Below are 19187 nucleotides of genomic sequence, written 5' to 3' on the forward strand. Positions count from 1 at the left end.
TTCCTGCCGTTAAAAAAGAACAACAACAACATAGCCCACATGTGCTCTTCATCCCCTCAAATGTTACACCCACAACAAACGTGCTGTTATGGGCGCCTCTCTATCTGATAACAGGTGCAACCAGAGAGGTGAGCGACTGGGTGGGGAATTTAGGGTGACCCGGCAACTGCACTCACCTTTCAAAACAAAAGCAAGTCTTCCCAAACTGAAAACTATTCCCCTTGGCCGTTTTTTTGCCCTCCTCCTTGGCCTCCGCCCCCCTGGCTTTTTGTAGGCCTGGCTCTTGGATCCTCCCTCCCACCAGCCCTGCCTCCCGAGTCCTCATTAGGACTGGGCGGCGCGTCTGCGTCCGGGGCGCGCCCTGCCGCTTCTCAGCTGGGCATCGGGGCTGAGGCCAGCTGGCTGCATTGCTTGGCTGCGGCAGGTTGCTTCCCCGGGTTCCTGCCGGCTCCTGGCTGAGCCGACGAGGGGTTCCTCCTTCTCCCCCGACTGGTGAGGTAAGTGGGGCCTCACTCTTCGGACCCGAGCCCTCCCGAGCGGCCGGCGGGGTTCCGTCGGCTCTCGGCTTCTGGGAAGAAAATGCGCCTCTTTGGGAAGGGGCCGCCGTCTGTTCCGCCCGGGATTCTGGCGTCCCTTCCCCCCTTTCCTTTCGAGGAGGCGGGAGCCTCCTGTCTGGAAGGGGTGGTTACGTCTCAGTGGGGCCCGGCAGGGTCTGTCTCGTGACATACACGCATGCGTGCTGGACAGGGAGAAACCGGGAAGCCGGGGCGTTCTGAGCGCCAATGTTGGCGGGGTTGAAATCGGCTCCCTCTCGCCGAGTGACCCTCTCGCGCTCTCTTTCTCACGCGCACCACAGCACACTGGGCTACCTCAGCGGGCTGGTGCGCACGCGGGAGGAAGGGGAGGAAAGGAAGCGCGCCAGGCGAGCGCTCATTTGTGGCAGAGCCGCACTCAAGGGGCCAAAGAACCGCATGCGGCTCGTGAGCCGCGGTTTGCCGACCACTGCTCCAGGTGAACTGATCTCTATCAGCTGGAGATCAGTTGTAATAGCGGAAGATCTCCAGCTAGTACCTGGAGGTTGGCAACCCTAAGGTGCCAGCGTTGCTGTCTTTGATCACCTCATCTAGGAAGGCATTTCCCTAAGAGCAACATGGCTTTATGTGCTGATTTTAGCAGAGAGTTTTGCCACACACACGAGAACAATCACCCGTGAGGAGAGTTCAGGATCAAGAAAGGGGAAATATTTGCAAAAGAGTATGCTTGTCACCTGTTGGGAACTAACACATACCTTATTGCCTAGCAACATAATGACCACATCCGTATGGGCATATTCATGTATCTCTGTCAGCCAGGCCTACAAAAGAAGGGAGGGGAAACAAGTGGGGAGAAGAGGTAGAGTTTATCAATTACTGTAGAGTTGGAAGCAATGAGAAAAGCTAGGTAAGGAGAAACCCGCACTGATTCTCCAGGGCTTCTGTAATGTGATGGGATACCAGTGGGCCACACAACCTTAGTCTGGAGAGAGACTATCCCATCAGGGTCATCCATGAGACAAGTGGGTTTTAAACATTGCAGTCTCTCACATGGACCAGAGATTCAGAGTTTTGGTGGCTGGGAGATTGTACTGCAAAAGGTGCTCTTCAGTGGGGCTGCTTCATGAAGCTGTCTTCTACTGAGTCAGACCATACTGTATGGTCTCATGTTCTAAAACCAACCTTGGGCTGAGCCTCACAAGTGACCAATGGAAAAAACAACAACTTCTTTCACTCTTAATAGTTGGGACTCAATGCAAGTTCCATTTCTGTCAAGATAGTTAAAGGGTTAATTTGTTTGTATCAACAGTTTAGTTAGGCTAAAGGTGATGATGCAATGACAGATGTCAGTATTCTATGGGCTAGCAAATCGCCATAGGGTACATGCCAAAAGTCCCGTACTTACAATTGGGGATAATTGCTGGCCTTTGTTTAGAAGAGGCAGCAGTTACTCAGTCACGTTTTGGATTTTACCCCGACCAGATGGAAAGCCTCTCTGCTCTTAAAAGCAAAGATGGATTCTAAGCCTGTAGTTACCTGTTAGTGCAAACTAACATGTTTGTAAGGAACTAATCATGTAGAAAGAAAGAATTATTTGTTTTACTTCAAGTGTACCCCATCCTGTCAGATAAGTAAAGGATTTTGTTTGATTAAGACAAAAGTTTGTCTCTGATTTTGTTGTGTGCTGTGATCTGACTCTTTTGTAACCACAATCACGATTCGTCGACTCTGATTATTAACACTAACAATCAAGCCTCCCAAAACATACGTTCCCTCAGGGCTGCGGACTTATCAGCTGGCCACTGTAGCCATGTCTTTAACCACGCTTGGATGGGCAGATGATAGGGTCATCTCCTTTGCATGAAAAGTATCTTATGTTGATTTCTTCACATCAAACTGGTGTTTGGCACAAGAGCGGACAAAGACAGCCTGCCGGCCATCCTATTGTGCAGCGTCAGTTAATGCAGGATCTGAGCCAGTTGGAATAAGCGAAGTCTGGACGATCATTTTGTAAGGGATCACAAGGTCAGACTGCCGATCTCTAATACATACCCGAATATTGTCAAAGGACATTCTGTTGGTGATGTCGTAGAGGAGAAGGAGAGCTGGAAAGCAAGAAGAGAATTGCATTTGCTAAAATTACCAAAGTGTTATGTGCATATAAAGCTGCATTATACAAATTCAGACCACTGATCCATCTAGCCCAATATAATCTACTCTCCTTGGCAGTGGCTCCCTAGAGCAGGGGTGATGAACTCACTTGTTATGAGGGCAGGACATGCCATAAAGGTTAGTTGGCCAGGCCATGAGTATCATAAAATTTAATGCCAGGTACCAAAGATACAAACTTTATAGAAGTCACTGGCAAAGCCAGTTGATGATATTATTTTTTTACTTTTTTTTTTTTACTAAAAATATAAACATGTTTAAAACAATAACACTCTTACAGTATTTTCTTTTATTTAACAGTCTTTAATCATTGACAACGATGAGTGGGGTGGCTGCCCAGATCCGGAGTGGGGGGATGGCTGTCTCGGCTTGCTTGCAGGCAAGATAAGAGCTCCCAAGGGGCTGCATTTGGCCCCTGGGCCACATGACTGACACCACTGCCCTAGAGTCTCAAGACAGCCAGCGTGGTGTAGTGGTTAAGAGCGGTGGTTTGGAGCGGTGGGTTCTAATCTGGAGAATCGGGTTTGATTTCCCACTCTTCCACGAGTGGCGGAGGCTAATCTGGTGAACTGGGTTGGTTTCCCCACACCAACACATGAAGCCAGCTTGGTGACCTTGGGCTAGTCATACTCTCTCAGCCCCACCTCCATCACAGGGTGTCTGTTGTGGGGAGGGGAAGGTGATTATAAGCCAGTTTGAGTCTTCCTTAAGTGGCAGAGAAAGTTGGCATAAAAAACCCAACTCTTCCTTTCCCTCTTCCTCCTCCTCCCCAGTCCTGTTCCCAACACTCTTTTAAACTGATTAAACCTGGGACCATGCTTATGCAAAGCAGGAGCTGCGTCACACAATAATAGCCCCTCTACTCATTTATTGGAAACTGGTAGTAAAAGCCTTCGCCACTCACAATCACAGTGTCAGATGGGTCAAGGCACCCTGCGAGAGAACCTACCCTGTGCATCTCGGTAGTAAGCATGGGTCACGCTCCGGAAACGCTCCTGGCCTGCGGTGTCCCAGATCTGCAGTGAAGCAAACTTAGTAAACTAAAAGAAAAACCCACTTCATTCTGTTCCATTAGCAGATTCCTAGATACTAAGCAAATCAAAACAAAGCATGGCCTGGTCTCCCCAGGGACAGGACGATTGGGACCCAGATCTGAGGAATTCTTTGCAGGCAGGTAGAAGATTGCAGACAAGATGTTATGAAGAAAGTGTTGTCAGAAGTCAGTTCAGGCAGATGGATCAAAGCAGGAAATCCATCTGACACTGACAGTCTCAGATATACATGAACTAAGGTCTAATGACGGAGAAATGTGGGATGATTGGGGAGGATGTCTGAACAATAAAGTATAAAATGGTAACAGATGCATGTTGCTAATATGGCAGCCATAGTTAGGGCTGTATTTCAAACCAAGAGTCCCTCTCTGCTAGGCTACAGTTTTGGAGCCAAGCAACTCTTCATCCTACATCCACCCTCCCACAACATTAGAGAGAGAGACAGCACAGAAAGAGGTTCCCATCCCATTGTTACAATAGAAGCACACACAAATAAGCACTTGCAAGCATGGAGGGACGCTGACCCGAGCACACAACTTCCTGTCTGAAATGCATGCTTTTCAGTCTGAAAGCCCTTTTGTTTTTACAGGACAGGCCGCACTGGTCCCCTGCCCACCTGACTGATATAGGGGACCATAACGTGGAAAGATCCAACCTTTAAACCTTCCTAATGAGAAAAGTGAGGATGCATCTTAGATGACATGCCACTTCACTAAATGTCACTCAGATGACAGGCTACTTCCCAGTTCAACAACTGCTGGGGCTCTTTGTTTATGTCAGGCTGTCCTGGACTGTGCATTATCAGGGTGGAAGTCTTTTACATCATACTGCACCGTGTGTGTGTGTGTGTGTGTGTGTGTGTGTGTGCACGCACATGCGTATGCATTAGAGGGACAGGAAGCTAAGGAAAGGACTTCTTTGGAGCATGCCCTGCTATCTTTCTCTCTGGCACTGGGTTTGGAGCCTCTAAACATTGCATGACAAGGAAAATGCAACGGTTGAAATCCAGCCAAGGAGAAAGCTCATCTGTTGCGTATCTTTCTGTCATGATGGGAAAAAGAGCAAATCGTGTCTCTATTTTGGGGGGATTATCTGGACATGCAAAGTCAGTGGTGGTTCATCAAACCAACCTGGAGTTTCACTTTCACACCATCCACTGTAACCACTTTGTTCTGTAAAAGAAAAGAAAACAGAACAGCATGTAAGGCAGAATAACAGCAGGTATGAGAAAGTCTGCTCTGGCTTCTTTCTTTGCCATTAGAAAATCAAATGATTGCTCCAGGGAAAGGTAGGGGCTACAGCCCTCACCATTTTAAAAATCAATGGAGCAGTAGGGTTGCCACCTTCCAGTTGGAGCCTGGGGATCTCCCAGTACTGATCTCCAGACTACAGAGATCAGTTCCCCAAACCCTCCCCTCCCCAGGCTCCACCCCTAAGTCTAGAGGAATTTCTCAGCCCAGCGTTGGGAGCCCTATGGAACACTCAGTAGTAGTTCACTGTTGCTGGATAAAAAGGTTATGGGCCCCATAATTCTTCAAACCCGCCCCCATGAACCCTGATTACTTTTATATGTTAGAAATTTTATCTTACAGATGCATAGTCTACTCACAAGACTGCAGCCCCTAGGGTCCTTTGAATATAAAATCCATTACAGTTAAATCACTTTATATAGACTAATGCGGGGGGGGGGGGTCATACATGTTCAGGAAAAAGCTTGATTCATGATATGGGACCATGTTTCGCCTGCCTGCACCAGCTCCTCTTCACGCAATTGGTCACAGAAAATAGCAGGGAAAGCTGGCTCAGTCTGCACCTTTTGGGGGCTTCTGTCAAGCATTGTCTTTTATAGTTTCCTGGTTTCTTTGTTAATTAGTACCTTCTTCAAAAGATTCTACTTTTCTATGTTTAGTTTGGTCTATGCTTCATTCTAGCACATTGCCTGAACCCTCTTCGCCCTCCTCTCTGTTTCCCCACCTGCAGAGGGGAGGGGAGAAGAGACCAGAGACCGGCACCTCACCTTCAGATGGCACCTTATCTTCAGTCATGGCACCTCACCTTTGGATTGCCCTTGCACTTGAGGCTAGCTTGGCACCTGCCCTACCTTCTTCTAGGCCAGTGATGGCGAACCTTTTAGAGACCGAGTGCCCAAACTGCAACCCAAAACCCACTTATTTATCGCAAAGTGCCAACACGGCAATTAACCTGAATACTGAGGTTTCCTCCCAGCTCGGCAAGGGGGGGGGCGCAGGGAATCCTGGGAGGGGGGGGGCTTTGAACGGCTCCGCGCTCCCTTCAAAGCCCCTGCCGCCCCCGCGCGTGCCCACAGAGAGGGCTCGGCGTGCCGGACTTGGCATGCGTGCCATAGGTTCGCCAACACGGTTCTAGGCACTAGAGACCAAAACATTTCCTTTTTACCCAGGCTTTTCCTTAAGAGGTTGATCTTTAAAAACTGTGACTGCTAGCCTGAGAACTGTTGAGCAAGACTCGTTTTAAGCCGCTACATGTTTTGTGCTGATTTTATGCTCTGTTTTTAATAGTTATTAATCTTTAATGGTTTTCCATGCTGTTTTATGTTTCGCTTTGCAAGCCACTTTGAGCAAGGCTCTTTAAAGAGGCCACACAGACATTCTCCAAATAAATAAATCTTCTGGGAGGAGGGAGGAACGTTGCGTGCTGCTGATGGTCATCCTCAGTTACAACTGATGATCAGAGGGAAATCTCAGTGCCACCACATATGATTACACCCCAGCATTCCTAGCAGAGATGTAGACTAAGAACAAGAGCAGCTACTAATTAGAAAAAGGCAAGTTAAGATTAATTTGAATCACATTTCAGGAAACATCCTTGGAGAGAAGTATTTTAAAAATCACACGGAACAAAAGTGACTGACTATAAAACATTTCTCAGTTGAACATTTCTAATTCTGCCTTATTATTTCCACCTCTGCTTTACATTCTCCTCGGTACTGATACCACTTACATGTCTCCCTCAAGGTCTCCTGACACAGGGAGTTTCCACTGGATCACTCGTTATGTGCAAATAGCAGACATCGTTCCTCTTTCCTGGCCCCAAGCAATTCAGTATCAGATAAACAGCAAATAGTCTAGGGGCTTTCCCGCATTCTCAGATTCCTCACTGGTAAGTTCCTGTTTCTTGGGGGGGGGGGTCAGTTCCGCATGGGTTTTGCTCCCTGTAGTGGTCAATTCAATATCAAACAAGTTTCTATCCAGCGTAAAACCTGCAGCTTAAATCTGCAGGAAGACGTGCTGGATAAAAACTTGTTTGATATCAAATCGACCACTAGAGGGAGCAAAACATATGCAGAACTGGGAAAAAAAAACCTTTGAAGAAGCAGGAAATTACAAATGAGGAAACTGAGAATGTGGAAAAGCCCCAGATATCCCAAAGCAAAATATGGTTTTGTACCATGGCTTTGGAAAAGAACCACATCTTTCATAGTTACTGCTTTCATTGGCTGGAGGACTGTCCCTTATCAATGGATTAATGCCCCAAATGGCTTTGGTTAGTATAGCACATGTTTGCTTCTATGAACCTCAACTAGCTAGATGAATGCCATTCGCTTTAGGATGATACTGCTGAAGAGCCACTTGGACATGCTTACCACTAAGCACAGGTACCAACACCCAGAAGAACAGTCAGGAACCATTCAGGTATCCCAAGCAACCTTTTGTCGACATGCGTAAGAACACAGAACACCACTCCATCAGTCCAAATCCCCCATCAATCCCATCTCTCACCAAGCTTCAAGAACAATCTATCAATCTTTGCAAGAGTGTTTCAGCAAGAGGATATGTGATATGGTCACTGGAATTCTTGCTAATGCCCCTCAGTTCAAGCTGTCAGGGACTGAAAGACTGGGGAATGGACAGCTTCTGACCCGTCGGCTGCATAACTGTTCAGCCTGGGAAGAATCTGAGAGAAAACGGCATTTGTGATAGCCGTGACCAAGGTATCCTGGAAATCTCACGAGAGGAACATGCCACCCTTTGATTTAGCAGCAACAGGCACATATCCTCAAAGCGACCACAGCATGGGGGCGCGCGCGCAATGAGTCAAGGCCACCAGTGCTTGCAGGAATTGCATGCAGATAATGGTACAAGCTTTGCAGTATAACTGAACAAACCACTGAGGCACAAACAAGATGCTACAGTGTCCTCAGGTCTGAACCGTGGATGCCAATGCCATTTTAAAGCTGAAGTCAGCCATTTACAAGCCGCGTGGCGCAGAGTGGTAAGCTGCAGTACTGCAGTCAAAAGCTCTGCTCACAACCCGAGTTTGATCCCAATGGAAGTCGGTTTCAGGTAGCCGGCTCAAGGTCGACTCAGTCTTCCATCCTTCCGAGGTCTATAAAATGAGTATCCAGATTGCTGGGGGTAAAGTGTAGATGACTGGAAAAGGCAACGGCAAACCACCCCATAAACGTAAGTCTGCCTAGTAAAGGTTGGGATGTGATGTCACCCCATGGGTCAGTAATGACCCTGTGCTTGTTTTACCTTTACCAGCCATTTACAAATGCTGTTAGTGTGGCAGAGAGACCCGCCAACAAGGACTTTACTGCTGCCCCAAGAGTAGTGGAGCAGGAAGACCCGGTTTACGCCCGCAACTACAGGGCAGGCCCAGCCTGGATCCCGGCCACAGTCCAGGAAGCAACAGGGCCAGTGTCCTACAGGGTCGCCACTCTGGAGGGACGAGTCTTGCGGGGCACATCGACCAACTGTGCAGCCGCCCAGCAGACTTGCCTGACCTCGTCGCCGCTCCGGAGGCACCACCGCTCTCCAGTGCCGCGGAGCAGACACAAGCCGAGACATTGGAGGCCGAGCAACCCGAGGATCTGCCGCCGACTTGCGAGGCAGACTTCCCCGCAGCCCATATGGAGGGAGAACCTGCCGCCGCGAGCGAATCCGGCCCAGCGCTCGCAGTGACCGGCAACACCAGTCCCAGAGCCGTGCCGCTCCCAGCGGACACGATCGCGGCCGAGCCCTCTAAAGGACTTTATCTGTTAGGAGGGTCTTTCGAACTTAGGGAGGAGGGGTGTTATGTATGTATTTTGACAGTAGGCAGGAGAAACCCCGCCGAGCTTGGGGTTCTCTGAGGCTCCTAAAACTGTATGTGCCATTGGTCAATAGGGGTCATTCCCCCCCAATCATGGACCGGGGGGGGAGTGGCCGCACACGGCCAGAGAGGCATATAAGCGGGGGTCAGTCCACTGTATTGCAGTTCTGTTCTCGTTCTCATTAAAGCGGTTGTTGTTGGAACTCCGTCTCCGACCTCGTGTGTCCTCCCTCATGCAGACTTAACAGGGCCCTGCCTGATCGGGCCCATGGCATGGCAGGACCATACAATTTTGTTCTCATGTGCCTTTTCAACTGCTGTCGCAGCTGTTTGGGGACTTGAAGAGGGGGAAATGAGATTGCCCGACCCCACCGTGTTCTGTTATCAGAAGTGCAGTCTGCAGCTTCACATGGTCAGCTTCTCACAGTCACCTCAACCCACTCCTGCATTTATTTCTAGTAACTGGGGCTGTCCTGGATCCATTCCAACCTTAGTGAGCAGCAGCCATTGAGAATAATGTGCTAGCGCTCGGGAGGAGCTCTGAGAAAATCACAGCCTCTGATCATCGGAAATCAAGAAGGAATCCACTGGAAGGCCTTGTGCGTACCTGGCACCTGAATGAGATGCTGCATGAGGCTTCTTGCTTCCCCTAGTTTGTAATGGAAGAGGAGGAGGAAGAAGAGGAAGAGGAAGAAGAAGAATTGTTTTTTTTTATATGCCGACTTTCTCTCCTTCTTAAGAATCAAACCGGCTTACAATCACCTTCCCCTCCCCACAACAGATACCCTGTGAGGTAGGTGAGGCTGAGAGTGTGTGACTGGCCCAAGGTCACCCAGCTGGCTGCATGTGTAGGAGTGGGGAAACCAACCCAGTTCACCAGATTAGTGTCCGTCGCTCTTAACCACTGCTCTTAACCACTACACCACGCTGGCTTCCCTACACTGTGCCAAAATGCTCATTTGCTTACATATGCCTCCTTTCCATTTTTCAAGAGGCTCGAAGGTGATTTGAGCTTCATGTATGAAAATACCCTACACTTGTGACTTGGGCAACTGAAAAGGTATCTAAAATAGTCTTTTGTGGCTTGGGAGCAGATAGCTAATAGCGCCTTGATAATGGCACGCAAAACAGCCTTATCTATTCCTACAGGATAAATATCTATTGCTGTAAGCAAATCAGCAGGTACTGATGTAGCTAAACTGTTGTATGTTTCCTTTGTGTAAACCGTCTGCTCTGCAGCAGCTGTGACTTCTCCATAGTAAACAAGTAATCGCAGTGTACTAACTTAGTTGCCACACAAACTATCATTATTTTCTGTAGTGAGCAAATAATTCCCAGGATCTGCTTAGACCAAATTCCAAAGTGCCAAATTTGCAAACTAATACTAGTTTGGCAACTTCATACCAGAGTCCCTCTCTGAAACTTTTCTATTGAAGTATGATGTCTTCCAGGTCTGCTATGAATGTCCACAGAGATGGAAACGTTCCCCTGCTGATTGTTGAACATTACCATTTCCCCTTCTTCTGTATAGCTAATACAGGATCAGCTTCACTGGGTGATATTTCACCTATCACAGTATTCAACAGCAGTCTAATATGGGCAGAGTAATGATTCAGTCACTCTGATGTTTAATAAGGATACATACTTTTATTGTCTGTGAATGCATATACCTTTAGGAATCTGTTTATGGTTTTGGCCATCATGTGGCAATGAATTCCAATGGTCAAGTTATGCTATTTTCAAAAGCGTCTTAAAATTAGCAGTGATAATAACTTCCTTAAATTCTATTAGGGAGGGAAGGCAGCAGGGTACAGCTCGATCTCGTCCAATATCGTAATTCTAAGCAGGGTCGGTGCTTGGAAGGGAGGCCTCCAAGACCCTGCAGAGGAAGGCAACAGCAAACCACCTCTGCTTCTCACTTGCCTTGGAAGATCTACCAGGGGTTTCCCCCAGGGAAAGAATATAAGATGGTAATAATTGTACGTGGCTAGGGGGGCAAGACACAAGATTAAAGCAAAGTATAAATATAATGATTGAAAGGTTATTACAATAAGCCCTGTTCATAATTAATAGTACAGTAGATTTTTACGTTAGATGAATTCATCATGAAATCAAATGTTTTATGTGCACCCTGGCAAAGTATGTATTGGTATACTACAGTGTATGGCATGTGGTTGTGTTGTCTATGTGATATTGTATGTATTGTAGTTTTAGTTTCTAACGTTGTGAATTTTTTTTTTAAAGTCCTACCAGGGGTCACTATAAGTCGGCTGCAACTTGACGGCATTTTACACACACACACACAAGTTCTCTTCCCACCAGCTCAGTGGTATTCACTCTGTAACTCATGGAGAACCACGTTCGCCATTACCCTCAGTCAAAACAGGCGCATTTACCTCCATCCCTGGCACAAGGTTTGCACCTCAGGGAGTCAGCAGCTTCACCCATTCTTCTCAGTGGCTGTTTCAAGGTGGCAACTGACTACTACTACTACTGTGTTAATGCGGTCCCAGACCAACAATAAAAACTTTTACATGATAAAAATAATAGCTATATACATCAATAAATACATAATCGTACATTCATAGGAGAACTATTAAAAACTTAAGCTTAACTAAAACACAGTTAGAATCCACATATAAATATAAAAACACTCATTCGTTAGGCTCGATCCATGCTCGCCTAGTCTTCATAATTCGCCATCCAAATTTGGCCATTTTAAAGGTAAGCTCAGTGTCTTTATCTGAGAGCATATTAAAAAGGAGAGTCGCTCTAGTTCTCCCTGGGTGATCAGCTATTACAAGGGGAATGTTTTATCTTATTTTATTATAAATTTTGCAGTCATAAATGACATGTTCAAGGGTCTCTATGCTCCCATCAGAACAAGGGCATATGCGTTCACCATAGGGGATCTTCTTATGGCAACTGACTGGCAAGGACAAGCTCCACAAGGGCCTTGCCCGCTTCCCTGAAACACGGGACAGGTGCCTCACTGGGGAACAGTGATCAGAAGAGATGCAGCTGCCATATCAAAGAACCACGCGTGGGTCCCAAGCTGCTGAATATCACTGCTCTGGTTCTACCAATAAGCCTTCAGGACTCAAATTTTTGTTCTTTCATGATTTTAAATGTCTCTATTGGATCCCACACAAGCAGACTTCACCCCTCCTTGAGCTGAATGCATCCCAGAACTCAAATCTTTTTTTTCCTGCCCTTCATCTAACGCTTTGGTGAAACAAGGCCCCCAGAAGTGTATGTAAACATGGCTCCAAAAAGTATACTGATCCCTAAGGCTGTCAAAGATAGGACATTTTGTTCATTCATAGGGTCGCCATGAGTCGGAAGCAACATGACGGCACTTAACACACTTAACACACACACACAAGGAAGTATACCCCTCCCAGCCCCAGGTGGGTAAATAAAAATAGTAATTAAACAAATGACCATTTCTTACTCTTGAGTGGTATCCTAAAATGCAATGCTATCCACCCAGGCCAAAGCTGGGAAATTACAGAGGGACCCATCAGCAGGCAGAATGGAAAGGTTGATGATGCTCAGCTACAAACAGAGGCATTTTGATTGACTGCTGCCTTTCATCTGCACAAAAGTGGGAATGACATTTCCCCCTCCTTTGCAACCGGAAATCCTGTTTTGTGCCTCACGCCTTCTCAGTTATTCCAGTATGGTCTGAGGTGCATCTTGCTTTACCATTTAAGACCACACCTGCAGGCCTTGGGCTTTGCCACCTTGCCTTTTTCTTTCTCCACCTCTAACTGAACATCCAGCCTGATGAAGAGTTTGAGAGAATTTGAAACCTTGGCCATTGTTTCGTGGCGCGTGGTTTTGTGATATTTGATTGGGGCTAATAAAAGGCATGTAGAGGGTTTTTTGTTTTTTTATTTGGTCTGTGGTCCAGTTAGCTGACCTGCAATCTTTGTCTGTAAAGAGAGTAAGATTGGTTAATAACAGGCCGCTGTAAAAAAAATTAATTTTTTTGGACACCTACTAGTTTGGCCAGTCTTTCTAGTCTGCGTAAGCCAAAAGCTTGCTTACGTCAGCACAAAATGATCCACTGAAAGACAGATGATCCTTCACTATTTTGAAGAATCAACATGGCAAGAGTTTTCTATTGAAAAGCACTGGCACCAGCACAGATAGATCCCTGTAGTGCCTTACTGCTATTTTGCCTCTGCTGCAGGGACTGACTATCTGTACCAATTGTCTCTTCCTGTGCAAAGGCTCCTGCAGTCACAGATGCCGGGGGATACATTTCTCCATTTTCCCTGCACTGTACCCATCACAATGAGGGCTGAGAAGGACGCCTTTCGCTTGCTCCTTATGCTGTATCAAACAGAGCTCCCTGTCAGTGTTGGCAGGCAGCTGCAGAGATCTCACCCGAAAGTCTATGCCGACGGTGGCTATGAAGGTTCCAGAGAGGAAGGCCCCATCTTTGAACTGGATGAGGAAGCAGGTTTTCCCCACGCCTGAATCGCCAAGCAGCATCACCTATAACATGGGGTGCAAAAGCCCATTAATAGTGCAATGGACGGCACATACACCTTCACTGGGGTGGGCGGAGCAGGGGAGCGCTGATGCAAAAGAATGGAGCAATATCAGACCCAGAGGGCTGGACTCGGGCTGCCAACCTCCAGGTGATGGTTGGGGATCTCCTGCTATTACAACTGACCTCCAGCCGATAGAGATTAGTTCCCCTGGAGGAAATGGCTGCTTCGCCCATTGGACTCTATGGCATCGAAGTCCCTCCCCTCTCCAAATCCCGCCCTCCTCAGGCTCCGCCCCCAAAATCTGCAGGTATTTCCCAACTTGGAGCTGGCAACCCTAGCCTGGACAATCATGCAAACATAACTGAGCACAGGGTGGGCTGCTCTTTGCCATTTCAGTCAAGGGTTCTTGCTTTCTCTTACCAACTGCCTCATTCATCATTTGGATACTGTTCTTCACACAATAGGCCCTTGCCCTGTTGTTTTTAGAGCTACCTTAAATTCCTAGTTAAGAAAGGGGGGGAGTAATCTAGAAAGCTGATGGGACAGCCAGGAAAGAAAGAAAAATGGAAAACTCATTATCTTCAAACTCAGTTTAGCTCTTCCATGAACACTCATTATGTACCTTCCCTGTATTACCAGGGCAATCCATCAATGGTGGTTCCTCATGAAAAAAAACACACTCCAACAGATGGAGGCAACTCCTAGAAGCCCACTTCCTTCCTTCCTTCCTTGGTGCTATGGTTGGCCCTGGTTCAGCTGCCAGTAAGAAGTGGGGATGGCCTAAGACTTTCCTGCCAATCTGAGTCCCACATTGGTTTTCACAGCAAATAGACATGACATGGAGCAAAGGTTCTGTATGCCATGCTCCGCTCGAGGCACAACACCTTGGGTCCTTCCCTTCAGTCTCCAGACCTCTGCAGGAAAGGGAGGAGATCCTACTGTGGTCTACCCTGTTGGGATACAGATCTCCCTGGGAAGAGCAGTTGCTCTTTTGCTTTCAGTTTCCTGCACTCCTCCCTGGAAAGGAAGGGAAAGAGGAACATGTAGTGCCCTGACCTGGATGGCCCAGGCTAGCTCAACGTTGTCAGATCTCAGAAGCCAAACAGGGTCAGCCCTGGCTGTTACTTGGATGGGAAACCACCAAGGAAGTCCAGGATTGCTACTCAGAGGCAGGCAATGGCAAACCACCTCTGCTCGTCTTTTGACTTGAAAACCTTCCATAGTCGCTCTAAGTCAGCTTAGTGACCAGATATGTAGTGGGGCCCAGGGCTCCACTGTAGAAATCGGTCCTGGAAAATCTCCATGCTTCCCATGTAGGGTTGCCAGCTCTGGGCTGGGAAATCTCTGGATATATCGGGGGTGGAGCCTGAGAAGAATGGGGTTTGGGGAGGGGAGGGCCTTCAATGGGTTATAATGCCTAGCGTACACCCTCCAAAGCATCCATTTTCTCCAGGTGAACTGACCTCTGTCACCTGGAGATCAGTTGTAATCCCAGGAGATCTCTAGCCATCACCTGGAAGTTGGCAACCCTATTCCCTGTGGGCACAAGAGCTGCATTTAGACCTGCATCTACAAACTGTGTGGATCCTCTGCAGGTAGCTAAGCAGCCTTAAGGCATGACAAACCAACATCTCTGATTCGTACCCTTCATTTCCATGATACCTAAATGCACATCTTCCTTGCTGCCATTTCCTCTCTCTCGGACAACAGCCATTCTAGATGCTTCTGTTCATCTTGCAGCTGATGCCCAATGCCTTCTCCCAGTCCTATTATATGCATGCATGCATTTATTTAGGAAAAACATTATGCCACCTCTCCAGGAACCTGCCCAAGGCGGCTTAAAAAATAAAGATAATGAAAAGAAAACATTACAAGATAATAACTAAAATCCAGAATTAAAATCCAGCCTGGCATAAAAACATCCACCATAAAAACAGACCACTCACAGCTTAAAAGGATAGTCTCCAGACGAAAATAGTGTTGAAAGAGCAACCCTGTGATTAAAAGCCTGGGTGAATGGAAACATCTTGGACTGGCACCTAAAAGAAAGCAGTGTATTGCCAGATTTAAAAAACAAACAAACAAAACAATAGATAGCCAGGTCATGCCCTGACCTGGATAGCCCAGGCTAGCCTGATCTCATCAGATCTTGGAAGCTAAGCAGGCTTTGCCCATAAGTCACCATAAGTGGGCTGTGACTTGACAGCAAAAAAAGAAAAAAGAAAAGGCACATTATAGTGCTATGCAGGCTTGCTTGGTAGTAAGCCTATAAGTGGCATGCATATCTTCAATGTAAACACGCTCTGGATTGGCTGTTATTCTGCATCAAGATTTCTGGGCTGGAGAGGCCTCTGGATTACCGAAGATGCACCCAGGAGGCATGTCTAGGATGGCTGTTGCTCTTATTCAAGACTCCCACAGACGTCACATTTGCCTTGAGCAAGTAGACGCCACCCCTTAGAACCAGTATCTGTTCCTCTTTATCGTCCATTCACTGGAGCCAGACTTTGTCACTGATATATGGGCAGGCCATGATTAGGATCTCAGGTCTGTTGCAACAAATAGTTTCTTCTTTCTTTGCCCTTTGTTTGGGTAATAGCCCCCGAAGTCACTGTGACCATATGGACACCCCGACTCCACCTCAGCTGGGTCTCGTCCCAGGCAAAAGCCAACACGTTCAAGAAACCACTTCTCAGGTGGTAAGATTTAATGAGAAAAATACATATATATTTTTTCCTGATGTGGGACTGTCCTTTTCCCTTGGCTGCCTTGCCCACTTTGCCCGACAGCAGAGCAAACAAGCAAGTTAGCATCCACTCCTCCTAAGCAAACAGACCTCAGCTTAGAAGTCCTGGTTTTGCTGGCACCTTTGTATCCGTTTTTACAGTGGGAGGGGGAGACTGTCTGAGACAAATGTGGATTAGCCAGTACTCATCCATCTAGAAAAAGCCCACCCCTCCAATCTCTTCTCAGATAACAGCAATCTCCTGCCTTTCATTAGTAGATGAAGCTACCAGATGTATCAGCGGCTTTTCTCCCTCTCTCATAATACTAGAATGCAGGGTCATCTACTAAAGCTGGAGGGTGATTCAAAACAGATAAAAGGAAATATTTTTTCACACAACGCATAGTTAAATTGTGGAACTCCCTGCCCCAGGATGTGGTGAAGGCTGCCAGCTTGGAGGGCTTTAAGAGGGGAGTGGACATATTCATGGAGGAGAGGGGTATTCATGGCTATTAGGTAGAATGGATACTGGTCATGCTGCATACCTATCCTCTCTAGTATCAGAGGAGCATGCCTATTATTTTGGGTGCGGTGGAACACAGGCAGGATGGTGCTGCTGCACTCGTCTTGTTAGTGGCTTCCTAGAGGCACCTGGCTGGCCACTGTGTGAACACACTGCTGGACCTGATGGGCCTTGGTCTGATCCAGGAGAGCTTTTCTTATGTTCTTATGTTCTAAGCTTTAATCAAAGTAATTTTTAAAAAAATTCCAGGGGGGAAAGGAACAGGAGAAGGGAAGGTGTTTGGGGCAACTGATCCCTATCAGCGAGAGCCAGGCCTCCCCGAGTCGGAGGCGGATGGCAGATTGTATCTTCCCTCTCTGACAGTGTCCTCGATGCAGTGTTTTGTGTTTTTCCATAGGAGAGAATGGCAGCCATTCACTCATATGGCAGAACACGGAGGTGGTCTTGGAGACGTTATCGCAGAGGGGGACAAACCTGCTCCCTGCCCGCAAGTGATTCCCGCAACTCTGTCCGGCAAGAATCAAGCCCGTCTCCCTCTGCAAAGTACCACCCAAGGTTCTGTTTCTTGAGCACATGAGACTGTGGTGGGATGTTGGGAATTAGCTTCAGGATATGGAGCTAGATGTAGATGTCTCTCTCTCTCTCTCTCTCTGTGTCTCTCTCTAGTTTTCTTTCTGCCAGACATTCTCCTTTTTCTCTGTTAATCCATCCCTTTCCTTCTCTCTCATCAAAAGATGGTCGTGACCCCATCTGGTATGAACTACCTGTGTTCCGCTTCCAAGGCTCTCTGTAGAAGGCAATGTCCTGACTCTCCTTATACAGTTCTCTGTTTTCTGAAATAACGGCATTGCAATAGCAGAAGATATCGCCACTGTTTCTGCCAAGTGTCTGCCGCTCTGCCTTACAGAAAAACTCAGTTAACAGCCAAATGTGTGTAATGAAGCCTCCACACACACATACACACACACACATACAACTTTTCTAATCAGAAAAGCAGCTTCAGGAGGGAGCATGGAGTGGAGGAGAAAGAGGGGGTGCTTAACCCTTTTGTTCCTGGGCAATGTTCTGCTCGAAGTCCCTCCCAAATCTGCTTCCCTTCCTACTATATTCCAGGAGATGTGAGTTAGGCAGCAGCATTGCTTCTCACAAGCAGACAAGGGCAGAAAGCCTTCTAGCGTTCCTGTTGAAGGGGTACTAGTGTTGGTGTAAATAGGAGTGCTGAATGCAAACCCACTCCCACCATTTCAAAATTAGCTTTCCTTGATCCAAGCCTGTTTTCTTCTGTTTACGTGGACTTGCTAGCACAGATCAGGCAGTGAACATGTTTTTTTAAAAACCCACTCTTAACAGTTCCTTGGGAAAAATAGCTTGGAATATTCTCCTACTATCAAGGGGCAATACGGGGAGTGTCTTTCTAGTTATGCCCTAACCTGGATGGCCCCGGCTACCCTGATCTCAGAAGCTAAGCAGGGTCAGCCCTGATCAGTATTTCGATGGGAGACCACCAAGGAATACCAGGGTCGCTATGCAGAGGCAGGCAAGAGCAAACCGCCTCTGAACATCTCATGCCTTGAAAACCCTAAGGGGTTGCCGTAAGTCAGCTGTGACTTGATGCCACTTTCCACCACCGCCACTTTCTAGTTGTATGTCAGCTCAAGGGATCAAAACTTGGCTGCAATTAACCAACAGAGAGTATAAACTGCTCTCCCTTGCTGACCCCCCCCCAAGCTTCCTGGAATTCATATCCCAGTTTCCAGGAGCAGGTGGATGATGAGTCTGGATTCTAAGCAGTTAACTGTATTCCCTTGTTAAACTCTGCCCCTCACGACTTCACAAGATGCTGTTTCATTTTCATCCTCCCTATAAAACCCATTTTTTGGCAACTTCCCCTTGGTGTGGTTAGCAGTTGCTGAAGAACGGAAAGTTGCGCTGCTGTTTCGGGGGTCCATTTTAACTAGCAGTCTCTGTAAAGGAGGAGAGAACTGGGGTCACCCCACACACCCTATTACCATCCAGCTGCCCGCGTCAAGAAAGCAAGGCTTTGCCTGAACTGACGTCCAACAGCTCCATCAGGAAAAGCATGGCAATCGCGATGCCACGGCTAAGGCATGAAATGCATGAAAAAGAGTGCCTCTGAGCATGTGCAGGCTGCTTTCCTCCTCATCACTGAACACAATTCTGTACCGAAAGGAAGGGCTTTCAGGCTAACTGTAGCCACAGCACCTTTCATTTCAGAAATGTGTGTGTGTGTGTGAAGTGCCGTCAAGTCGCAGTCAACTTATGGCGACCCCTTATGGGGTTTTCAAGGCAAGAGACTAACAGAGGTGGTTTGCCAGAGCCTTCCTCTGTACAGCAACCCTGGACTTCCTCGGTGGTCTCCCATCCAAATACTAACCAGGGCTGCCCCTGCTTCGCTTCTGAGATCGGACGAGATCAGGCTAGCCTGGGCCACCCAGGTAAGAAAGAACTAAAACAGTGCTCCAGGCTCTTGCCAGGGTCAAAGGTACTCAAGCCGGGCCAAGAGGGATCATTGGAAGGCATCCGACTATGCCTTCAGCAACGAGGGGAGGGGGGCTACACGTCCTCCGGGAAGTGGGTGGGGGGCAT

General features: G+C 47.5%; 1 protein-coding gene across 1 annotated transcript in view; it reads right to left on the reverse strand.

The window, feature by feature from the left end:
* Positions 1 to 19187, reverse strand: part of RAB37 (RAB37, member RAS oncogene family) — a 99146-nt gene that overhangs the window by 8094 nt on the left and 71865 nt on the right. The window contains exons 3-7 of the mRNA XM_056852146.1: positions 13223 to 13333; positions 4885 to 4926; positions 3652 to 3718; positions 2586 to 2638; positions 1289 to 1354 (exon numbers count right to left, since the gene is read on the reverse strand). Of these exons, the coding sequence (XP_056708124.1) occupies positions 1289 to 1354; positions 2586 to 2638; positions 3652 to 3718; positions 4885 to 4926; positions 13223 to 13333 (339 nt within the window). The remainder of the gene's footprint in view (positions 1 to 1288; positions 1355 to 2585; positions 2639 to 3651; positions 3719 to 4884; positions 4927 to 13222; positions 13334 to 19187) is intronic.

The sequence above is a fragment of the Euleptes europaea genome, chromosome 1, assembly GCF_029931775.1.
Source record: "Euleptes europaea isolate rEulEur1 chromosome 1, rEulEur1.hap1, whole genome shotgun sequence".
Taxonomy (NCBI): Eukaryota; Metazoa; Chordata; class Lepidosauria; order Squamata; family Sphaerodactylidae; genus Euleptes; species Euleptes europaea.